Source organism: Necator americanus (genome assembly GCF_031761385.1).
Source record: "Necator americanus strain Aroian chromosome Unknown Necator_2022.05.29.01.08, whole genome shotgun sequence".
Lineage (NCBI taxonomy): Eukaryota > Metazoa > Nematoda > Chromadorea > Rhabditida > Ancylostomatidae > Necator > Necator americanus.
The window spans coordinates 39,401-50,196 of NW_026986549.1; the positions used below are offsets into that span (position 1 = coordinate 39,401).

The following is a 10,796-nucleotide window of genomic DNA, read 5'->3' on the forward strand; positions in this document are numbered from 1 at the left end:
CGGTATGGCGACCGGTGAGAGAAGGCCAAATCTCAGGTTGCTCAGGACGTCATTGACTCTGGACCAAGGCGACACAGGCACGACTCGCCATGGAGACTGTCTCAGACTGTGTACTTACAACGCGAGAACAGTGTCCACAGACGCTGACCTCCATGCCCTTCTCGGAGCTGCAGAGCGTATCAAATTTCACATGATTGCTCTGCAGGAGACCAAGTGCAGAAGGAGCGACGTGCGACAGATGAATGACGGTACACTCATCATTCGTGGAGAGAAGGTTCCGACGCGAAATGTAGGCGGTGTTGGTTTTGTTGTGCCCCCATCTGTCGTCCATCTTGTCGATTCTCACGAAATCCTGTCACCTCGTCTGGCCATTCTTTGCCTCCGCCCTCTGGGCCAAAAACCCGTCACTATCATGAACTGCTACTCACCAGCATCAGCAGCTGATGATTCCGAATTGGACGCGTTTTACGAGGAGCTGGAGGAAGTAATCCGCAACGAGGAGTCCTTCTACAAATTCGTTGTCGGAGACTTCAACGCAAAACTAGGAAAGGCCAGAGAAGAGGAATACAGGATTGGAAGATTTGGACTAGGGGACCGGAATGAGAATGGCAACCGTCTCGCCGGGCTGTTGTCTGCCGCTCGTCTCTTTCATGGAAACTCTCTTTTCATGAAAAAAGATCATTGCGGTGGACATGGGAATCGCCCAATGGCGCGACTCGTGCGGAGATCGACCACATACTCACCAACCGCAGGTAGTGCCTACTTGACGTCTTATTAGTACCATCCTTTTGTAGTGGTTCTGATCACCGCCTCTTTCGCCCGAAAATGCGACTTAGCCACACGATGGAAAAGAACATCTGCTATCGGCAACGAAGGAGAAAAGAAGTCGTCTACGACGATTGCGTACTCGAGAACTCCTTGTCCCAAGGTGACTGGCACATCGAGGAGGACCCAAACGTGGACCACGAGATGCTGCTCAGAGGATTACGAGCCTGTGCTGAACGAAGCCGCGCACGACAAACTCAGACAGACAATGCACAAATTTCGAAGACCACCAAGGAATTGTTGGAAAGAAGAAGGGCTTTGAGGCTTGATCCGAATGTGTCGCACACTGAGCGGTTAGTAGCAAACACTAGGTGCAGAAAAGCGTTGCAGGAGGATCTTATGAAGTACAGGCAGAAGAAGATTCTGGAAGCAGCACAAAGAAGAACGAGTCTAAGGAGGTGGCGCAGGGATCTCTTCGAATATAATATTCCGCTAGCAACCTTGCTGAGCGAAGACGGGACTCGCACGTCTTCTCGTCGTGAGATGGAAATCGTTGAAACGGAGAGGTTCTACTCGAACCTTTTCCGTTCATCAACTCCTGTGTCAAGCCCGATCATCCCCACTGGTGAAGTTCCACCACGGATTCTCTCTTCGAAAGTACGAGTAGCTATCAAAAGCATGAAACCTGGCACAACCCCCGGACCTGATTTTAGATCAGCAGACTTTCTTCGGGTTGGTGGCCATCCGTTTCATGAAATCTCAGCAGCGTACATGACATCCTATCTTCAGGAAGAAAGGATTCCAGACTAGTGGAAGACCTCGCGAACCGTTCTTATTCATGAGAAAGGTGACCGAGAGGATCTTCGGAACTACTGTCCGATATGCTTGCAGAGGGTGTTATACAAAGCACTCACCAAGATCATCCTTACGCGCATATCTAGGACGCTGGGTGAAGCCCAGCCTCAAGAACAAGTCGACTATGAGAAGCCTTTGACAGCGTAGAAACGAATGCGATACTGTCAGCGCTGGTCGATCAAGGTGTGGACGCGTCGTATTTGAGGACATTAGCCAATTGCTACGATCGATGCACGACTAGGATACAGCTTTTCCACCGCCCTCTCACCATACCCATTGGAAAGAGGGTAGGACAAGGCGATACTATATTGTTGTTGTTGTTATTGAAGTTGTTTACGGCTGCATTGCAATAGATAATGATATCACTTTCCTGGGAAGAAAGGGGCATACGTATTGATGGAAGATTTCTCTCGAACCTTCGTTTCGTGGACGACATCGTTCTCTTTTCGAGCAGTACCAATGAAGCAGAAACGATGCTCAACGGATTTAACGAAGCAGGGAAGAGAATAGGAGTGCGAATAAACAGAAGGAAGACAGAGTTCATGAAGAACGCCTACTGCGAGGACGGAAGACTACAACTTGAAAGCTCCCAAATCGTGGAAACTTCGTCATACGTATACCTCGGACGTTCTATGAACATGGAAAACGATTTGAAGGAAGAACTGAATAGAAGAATGAGAGCAGCATGGGCAGCATTCGCAGCCGTCAGGGCAGCTACGGACCAACTGACGAACCAAGATCTTCGTGCCCATCTGTTCGACTCGACATTTCTTCCAGCGCTCTGTTACGCAGCGGAGACGTGGACAGACACCGCGGCTACGCCTAGAAAGCTACTTACTTGGAGAGATGTCTTCTGAAGTTTAACCGGTGCACACAACACTTAGCCGCTTTTCGCCGCTCTGACTTAGAAGGAGTGTCCCGTCTTCGTGAACCAGCGGAATATGTATCGAAAGCAAACCATAGATGGGCCGCTCACATCATGAGACGAATCGACGATAGATGGACTAAAAGTACGCTAGAGTTGATCCTAAGAGACGCTAAACGCCCTCGAGGGGGATCGCCAACGGAGATAGGGTAACGTGTTCGCTACACAGATGGACCTGCTGAGAGCTCAGCTGGATACGGCCCAGCACCTCGTCAACGTCACTCACAAAACTTGGCAACATCTTGGATGACAATGGCGAGGGAACGAAACGAGTGGAAGAGATGCTGGGACCTGCACGTCCAGTGAAGACGGACCATCTAAGTATCTACGTAAGTAAGGAAAGGTATTGAAATGCATTCGAGCATACTGGATTCTCTTCATACCTAGTAACGGCGAAAAAATTTAATTTGATTTTCATCTCTACGATTAGTTGACTCTGCTCAGGAGTCTATGCTATAAGTAATTTGCTTGCTTTCGTTTGCTGAACTTGTCTATATCTGTCTTATCCACAGATCTCCCTCATTAGGAATCATTACCGGTTAGCGGCGATGCTACGAAAAGCAGTGAAAATGGTGGATACTGGGCCAACCAAAGGCCAAAAGCGTCTCTGAGCCCGCCCTTAAACGCAGGTAGATCGAGGGGACTCCTTGTTTCTGCTGTGCCAGGAGTGATTCCTAATAATCTTGTGATGAATACCAGACATTTTGTTGATAATAAACGGATCCATAAATTCATTCGAACCCATATGGAATCCCGATCACTTGTGGCTAAAAATTTAATGAACAGACCAAAGATGCCTTGTGCAGACACTACCTAAGAACTCCTTCTCAAAAAAAGGAACAAGATGACGACAAAACTTTTTTACAACTGTTTAGACTCCAAGAACATTCCCTAAAGATGCGGCACCTGTAACTCATTGACCTAAACCCAACAAATTCTTTTCCTTTCTTAGTCCGAGCTAAACCTTTTGGAAAGTAAAGTAGTTTCATACAGCTTACATGGTTTCATCGTTGTAGGAAGACGGAAGTTTTCCGAATTTGACGCAGGCACAGTAGGCTTTGATGTAACTCCTTTGGTGGATCCATCAGGAGTTCCCGACTTCTTGTCCGTTGATCGATTAAGGATGACAGTTGTCGAGAATTCACCTTTCTCTCCGGTGTCAAGGCTAAGATATAATATAAAATTTCATCAGAAAGTGCACATAAAACTGTTGCATTTTTTGAAATCTATCGATGTATTTCGGGAACTGTTTTCGAAGCCACCTACATGCTTTTGGTAAATGCCCATATTTTGGTAGACCTTTGCGAAATAGTTTCAAAACGAGCTTCTGCGATAACATATGTGACAAAGCAACAAAACACAACAATGCCAGAGAAAGCGAGGGCGATGATGATAGTAAGAGATGAACAGTGAGAGCCTTTAAGCTGTTTGTTCACTCCAGCCGCGCCCTGAAATAAAATGCTGTGTTGGCGCTGGAAAAGTAGATAATACACTTCTAGGAACGTGGTACTTTCCCAGGACAGAGATCACTATTTCGAGATACTAGAAGAAAATCAAAAGATTATAGTTCAGTCTAAAAGCCACATATTGAAGTGTTACATGGGATAACAAAGGGAAATTTGTAGCAACCTTCGCGATCTAAGTTAGGTTATCAAATTAAAGTAAATTCGATGAGAGTTCCTACCGGGTTTGAGATGTCTTCCGTCTCCTCGCTTCTGCTGCTGCCGTCCAGTGGCATTGCATATGATTGAATAAGCTTTCCAACGGTCAGTTGTTTTTGGACAACAAGCTATGGCTTTATCAGTAGTGCAAACGCGTTGAGTATCAGAATATCACGCTGAAATCGACGACTTAAGCGGAATTTCATTTTTCACAGATGATCATGTAAAGCTGGTAGCTACTCAGTCGAAGGCAAGAAATGAATCCACCCATTCCACTTGAGGCGTAGAAGTTCCAAGAGCTACTCCCAGCACCGCGACGTCGGGCACGTATATAAGGTGTAGAGAGTAGCTAATGTACGAAACTTTAATTTTCCGTGACGAACTGAAACGACGTTGTTGTCGGTCTAAGCATTATTATTCAGAATGAACGAGTTTTTTACACGGAGCTCTCGGAGCAAAAAAATGTACAGTTTTCCAGAGAAGATGATAAATGAAATATAAATAGTACAGACAGTATGCAGTTTGAACGAACAAAGAGTGAAGTCATTATCTTCTTGTTATGCCAATGAGGTTTAGGTGAAAAGTTTTTATTGGCCTGACGTTTCGACAAACTCGTCTTGTTCGAAGGCCCGAAAATGATTCGAGGTCTTTGATACCGTGCATATCCCACCAAACTCCTCCTCTCTCCTTGCCAAGCCTCGATATTGTTCCAAGTTCACCACGCAATACGTTCAAAAGGAAAACAACTGACCAGTTTCACCGACTGGAGAGGTTTGTAAACCACTGCGTTCCTAAAAGAAACTCGTCTTTTTCAAAGGCCTTCAAAACGGAAGATCAATAAAAAGGTTTAGGTGAAACATTTTTATCGGCCTGACGTTTCGACAAACTCGTTTCAAACAAACTCGTTTGTCGAAACGTGAGGCCAATAAAAAAGTTTCACCTAAACCTCGTTGACATAACAAGAAAAGATAAATACACTCTCAAATGCCGAGGTTTCAAGAAGAGAGGACTTGGAGGATGAAGTCATTGTCGTCTGTAGTGCTGAAAAGTTCTCGTGAACATCGAAAAGATAAACGATTGATGTTGCCTAACAAAATTAACGCCTGTGTATCATTCGTGTGACGCACTCTTTTTGCTCTCTCGCACAGCCATCGCATAAAAGTTGATAAAGAAGGCATTTTAGTAGTCTTTTGAAGACAGTGTTATTGAGACAGCAAAATCTAATACAGTCTCTATAGTGGGTCTTAGTGCTTCGTCCTGATTCAAAGACACTCCAGACAACTTAAGGTTCATTCGATTCTCACCGGTTCCGTATTTATGGGGTTTATACGTTGTCGACTCTGTCAACAACGTATTAACTTCATAAATGCGTGCAATTTGGCTACAACTGTCGTGAAGAAATATCGCCATACTGCGCTCACGATACTGGATGTTTAATTTAACTGAAAATGATGTCTAATTTATCTGCGAATGCATCTCGTATATGTCTATAAAGAGTTTTAATGCTGTTCCTGCTTATTGCGATGTATATTCCTTGGATGTGATTTTAAGCGCAAAATTCCGTCGTAGTAAGTTGTGACCTCTACCAATAAGCTAAATTTTTGGACATTAGAAGGGACTCAGGAAGGCCATTGTTTAAGAAGCGAATCACCAAAAAGACCCAAACACTGCCACATTCCTGTGTCAAAAAACGAACATTTCATTCAAAAAAGCGGCACAGCGGTGGCTCTGGCCGTCAGGCAGCTATAGTGGCGAGAATTCGGCAGTTTCAACCGTGCCACAAAGATATCCGGCTAGGGATGGCTAGCCACAAAGGTATCCGGCTAAGCATGGCTAGCCGAGGAAATCACCCCCGCTGCGTCATACTGCTAATGTCTACTATGTGTTCTTCAGAAACTTGGGCGTCTCCCAGAAGCGACGCGCATTGTAATCGCCCGGACAATGAAGCAAATCCGCGAAGGTAACCGGATAGAAGACGGAGCCGGCCGAAGAAGTTAGTCCGCCATCGCCAACAACATCCAGTGCGCCTGGCAACACTTAATATTGGGACGCTTACCGGAAGAAGTGAACTGACAGACAGTCTCAGAACACCCCATGTTGACATATGCTGTGTATAGGAGACTCGCTGGAAAGGCTCAAATGAACTGAAGGGGTGCTTTTGGGAAGATCCGTAGCAGTACGTCCAATCTATGGAAGGCGAAGAAGTACTCGGAGGAAACTTTAAACCTATATGTCGGTTCTGGGAAAGATGGGTCCGATGTTGTCTCTGTTGTCGATATTGTCATGGAGGATACGGCTATGGAGCTCGTAACAACGATGGGTTGCTAATCCCGTAGTATGCTGTTGCAGGTGACTTGATCACTGCTAACACGCAGTACCGGAAGAGAAATTTGATCGATCATTGATCGCATTTGATCACGTACACCTGCGGCGGTCGGGAAACACAAATAGATTTCTGGATCTCGTGCCGACGAGATCGCCGACGTCTGCAGGATTCAAAACATCCCTACAAACCATGTCTCCTCCCAACACCATTTGCTCGTCGTAAACTTGAAAATCTTCCGTCCAAAGAAGAGATATCCAAGGACTCAAACACAGCGCATCAAATGGTGGAATCTGAGTCAAAAGGAGGTATTCTCCGCGTCCGTGGCTCCACCTACACTTCGGCACACTGCTCGTAGTGTGAAGGAAATGTGGTCGTCTACTTCCAGCGTCATACGTTTGACCGCGGAGAAGACTCTGGGAAAAAAAGACTCGACCGTGTCCTACATGAGATGTTATGGATATTGATGAGGTCGCATAGAGTACCAGAAGAATATGTGCGGTGGACAAAGCCGCTTCATGCAAAGCCTACCAGTGTTATACGGTGTGCTGCTGGAACAAGCAAGCCATTCCTGGTACACGTAGAGGTTCATCTGCACAGTATGAACAGCAAGTGTTCACCAATCTCACCCTTGCTGTTCATACTTTGCATGGACACGATAACGAAGGGAGTCTAGAAGCAGAGTCCGTGGACACTATTCTTTGCCGACGACGTCATGCTCGAGTCGCAGTCTCGAGATGATCGGTACAATCTTGGAAGGATCAGCTGCAGCAACATGAAGTGCGCCTCAATATATCAAAAACTGAGTACATGGAGTGCGGACCAAGGATAGAAGATGGATCAATTTGTGTCGATGCCACCGAATGAAACAAGATGTACAGTTTTAAGTACCTTGAAGTGATTTCTACAGGCGATATTGATCAAGAAGGTCGAGCACGTGTTAATGCGGCATGGATGAAATGGAAAATGGCATAAGGCGCACTGTGCAACAAGAAAGTCCTGTTCTACTGAAGCCGAAGATCTACAGGACGGTTGCGCGTTCTGTTGCTCTTTACGGATGTGAGTGACGACGGAAGTCTTGGAAAGAGTGTTGCATGCTATGGAGATGAATGTTGAGGTGGACGATAGATGGACGATGCAAGACAAGAAGCAGAAAGGCGGACCCTACAGCAACGAGAGACAAACTCTAGGAAGAAGAAGAGGAATTTTGCAAAAGCTTGGCTATGTTATTTGGCAGAGTTGTTGTTTGCCAATAGTTTGTTTCGATAAAAGCTACTATAAAGTGCATGTTTATCGTTATCTCCACGATCATAAACTTACAGTCATCGTTATCATTGTCATCACTTTTAAAATCATCATTCTTATGATCACCTTCTTCATCGTGATCATTATTATGAGTCCTGCTGTGATGACCGCTCTCGTCTTCATGTATTGCATAATCTTCTTTAAATTTTTCTTAATCCAAAACATTTTCTTTTTTTTTCCTTTATCTTTGGTTGATGAAATGGATTTTGTTGGCACTCGAATAAGTTTTGTGAAACATATCTGCCTGCAAAGTACTACTTTAATAAGAAAAGTACTACTTTTCTAAGAAAGATGCCAAGAATTTCTGGAGTTTTTTTTTTATCGTATGAAACTCACTTTTACGGTTATGTTATAGAATCACAATATTTTTGGTGCCCTCTCCTGTTTCGACATTTTACAACACATTTACTTGCCATTACAACTTTCACCGGTCAAGATTACGGATGCACTGCTGAAAAGAATCCGTTGCTCAAGGAACCTTGTTCTGTAGAGACTTTTTTGTTATAGGAGTCAATCCTACAAATTCTTCTGTTTAAGCCAGTCCGGAGTTACAGATATCCAGTATGATAATATGAGTATCAATATCCAACCGGACATTTTTGGGTGAGAAACATTGTTTGGCAGTGTGAGTGGTAGTCTTGAAACTTCTATATATTGCTGAAAATATGGTAAATGTCTTATATAATGAAGGAGTTATTTTGTTAGTCGCGAAACTCCAAGAAGCACTGCGATGGATCCAGCTGCATCTTATTGACGCGTTGGCGCCAGAGAACGATACCGTGGTGGGTTGCGGCAGGCACTATGCGATCGGGACTGTGCACCGCGATGTCGTAGTATCGCGCAATAACTTCTAGCGAATTTATGAAAAGTAAATGAGACGTTGTGAGCCATTTCATTGCCGTGGAAACTGCGTGTTTTGCGTTTCACCTCCATGTACTCCACTGTGCTTTTAATTCCCCTCACGCTTCCTTCATCATGTTGGTCAGACCCTTCCTTTAAAGATTAGAAACACGGGCGCAAATGGATTCAAAAAGAAGCTAACAGTTCACGTAATCTGACGATGAACCTTATTTTTATCAGTATGGTGGAGGCGTTCACGCCATTTCAAATAAGCACATCATTCTGTGCTAATTACTTGGGAAGAACAGTAGAAATATTTTTTTCTTTCTCTCTTTTTTTCATTTTTTTTCATTTCAATTTCATGTTTTTGTTTTATAGGTGGTGAAAACCGGGCTTGTGTGGCAAAGTCGGTTAGATGTTATTTGTAGCCACACTTTGATGGTTTGAAACCGCCGTAGTGCCAACCAAGTCTTTCATATTAGAGATAATCCAAGTGAAATGTTTCTAGGGAAATCCACAAAAATACGATAGTAGGTGAGTTTATTTCAGGAAAGTTAAGCAAAAATACCTTTCGGCTAGGAACAGTACTGCTTCTGCAACCTCTTCGGGTTTTCCAGTTCTTTGATATGGGACTCGTGAATGATTAGATACCATTTTCTCCTTACCCTAAAAAAATACTTTCGAGTTTGAAATTTAAGAAGGTAGTAGTCATACGTGGAAGGTGGTAGTCACCTTGAGAATTGGTTAAGTGTAGCTAACAAGAAAAAGTCCCAACAGCTTTATTGACCTTTCAATTTCACCCGATGAACACTATCACAAACTAGTTAGGCATAAACAAGGGCACTAGAAGTAAAATTTACCTTCATAACCACATCGCCTGCAATTCCTTGTTTCTGAGTGATGCTTGTGAAGATATATCCAGGGACTGGAAAATCAGGCGAGAATCTAATTATTCTTAAAAGTCTAGTCGATGCATGTAATGCGCGGGTAACAGTCAGTCTGGCACTGCAGCACGGCTGCATCACCCCCTTGTTTCAAATTGATTGTAGCGAAAACATCGCAATAATAATCGTATGTCAACTGCCCATGCTGGACTGTCCTTGGATCTTGGGATGTTGAATACATAGATCGCTTCAACGTGAATGTGTAATAGAGTCATTTGACATTATCTCACTCTATACAAACGTCTCTAACGATGTCGCGATGTTGGCTGTTCAGGAACTGTTCACGCCAAACCAGGCTTCATTGAATATGTACGAACCGACCGTTAAGCAAATCATGACACTGATTAATGAGTGCTTGAATTGCTCTCTTTTTCGATGGTCGAGACAGTACTACCGACAGCATAGAGGCCTGACTGTGGGAAAAAAGACTTCTTAATCAACAGTGTCCGCACATTAAGTTCACAAGGGAGACGTCGTTAGAAAACTGGTTGGCTTTGTTGAATGTGCATATTTACTTGTGGAATGGGATATGGAAGACTAAGTGGTATTGAAAATCCAGTAGTCAAAACATCTTAATCCACTATCTTTCAGCGGATCCCAGCAAAATGAAAAAATCTGTTATAGATAACATGTACAGAACGGCGGCAAGAGTCTCATCATTTAGCTAGGAAAAAACATGGTCTGTAAATCTGGCCCACAAAGTGGCAGTATCCAATGGGTACCCAGCTGAAGACTGTGTTGCTCGGCAAGCACGACAACGTTCTCGAAGACACAACGTAGTAGATGGCCCAGAAAAGATCACGTTCTTTTTATCTTACATATCTGATGATATGAGCAGAGCGGTACAGAGCAGTCTACGAAAAGCGGATTTTTAGAACGGCGTGAGGGTTGTGGAAATACCACCAGCAAACTTCAAGTGTCAGCTAGTGTCGTGCGTAATCGTGCGACCGACTCTGCACAACTCCCAGCTGCGTTATTTGCCCGTATGACAGAGAGGGTGATTGCATGGTAACAGGAGCAGTGCATCGTATCACGTGCAGGTTGTGAGGTGACGATTATATAGGGGAAACGGGACGCCCACTGTGTGTTCGGGTCAAGAAGCATCTAGATGGACTCGCGAAATCTAAACTCTCCACGCCGTTTGGAGCACACCGTAGAATAACCAATTAAAACTCCGA

General features: G+C 44.3%; 5 protein-coding genes across 8 annotated transcripts; 3 read left to right on the top strand and 2 right to left on the bottom strand.

The window, feature by feature from the left end:
* Positions 1-4: 4 nt before the first annotated feature.
* Positions 5-778, top strand: RB195_026554 (uncharacterized protein; the record flags this gene model as incomplete). The annotated part of the gene is made up of 1 exon (XM_064177040.1): positions 5-778. The coding sequence occupies one exon, from the start codon at positions 5-7 to the stop codon at positions 776-778; it is 774 nt and encodes a 257-aa protein (XP_064071046.1).
* Positions 779-825: 47 nt separating this feature from the next.
* Positions 826-1,575, top strand: RB195_026555 (uncharacterized protein; the record flags this gene model as incomplete). 2 transcript variants are annotated; one of them, XM_064177041.1, is made up of 1 exon in its annotated part: positions 826-1,575. In XM_064177041.1, one exon carries the CDS (start codon positions 826-828, stop codon positions 1,573-1,575), a length of 750 nt encoding a protein of 249 aa, XP_064071047.1. The 2 variants fall into 2 exon arrangements, with proteins under 2 accessions (XP_064071047.1, XP_064071048.1); XM_064177042.1 differs by having other exon boundaries at positions 844-1,575.
* A 401-nt stretch (positions 1,576-1,976) lies between these two features.
* On the top strand, positions 1,977-2,477 carry RB195_026556 (uncharacterized protein; the record flags this gene model as incomplete). The annotated part of the gene is made up of 1 exon (XM_064177043.1): positions 1,977-2,477. One exon carries the CDS (start codon positions 1,977-1,979, stop codon positions 2,475-2,477), a length of 501 nt encoding a protein of 166 aa, XP_064071049.1.
* A 590-nt stretch (positions 2,478-3,067) lies between these two features.
* Positions 3,068-4,283, bottom strand: RB195_026557 (uncharacterized protein; the record flags this gene model as incomplete). The annotated part of the gene is made up of 4 exons (XM_064177044.1): positions 3,068-3,312; positions 3,544-3,710; positions 3,812-3,993; positions 4,230-4,283. The coding sequence occupies 4 exons, from the start codon at positions 4,281-4,283 to the stop codon at positions 3,068-3,070; spliced, it is 648 nt and encodes a 215-aa protein (XP_064071050.1).
* Positions 4,284-4,369: 86 nt separating this feature from the next.
* On the bottom strand, positions 4,370-10,021 carry RB195_026558 (uncharacterized protein; the record flags this gene model as incomplete). 3 transcript variants are annotated; one of them, XM_064177047.1, is made up of 7 exons in its annotated part: positions 4,378-4,382; positions 4,958-4,997; positions 5,183-5,247; positions 7,850-7,932; positions 9,243-9,340; positions 9,535-9,599; positions 9,940-10,021. In XM_064177047.1, 7 exons carry the CDS (start codon positions 10,019-10,021, stop codon positions 4,378-4,380), a joined length of 438 nt encoding a protein of 145 aa, XP_064071052.1. The 3 variants fall into 3 exon arrangements, with proteins under 3 accessions (XP_064071051.1, XP_064071052.1, XP_064071053.1); XM_064177045.1 differs by lacking the exons at positions 4,378-4,382; positions 4,958-4,997; positions 5,183-5,247 and adding an exon at positions 7,224-7,315; XM_064177046.1 differs by lacking the exons at positions 4,958-4,997; positions 5,183-5,247; positions 7,850-7,932 and having other exon boundaries at positions 4,370-4,382.
* Between the last annotated feature and the right edge of the window lie 775 nt (positions 10,022-10,796).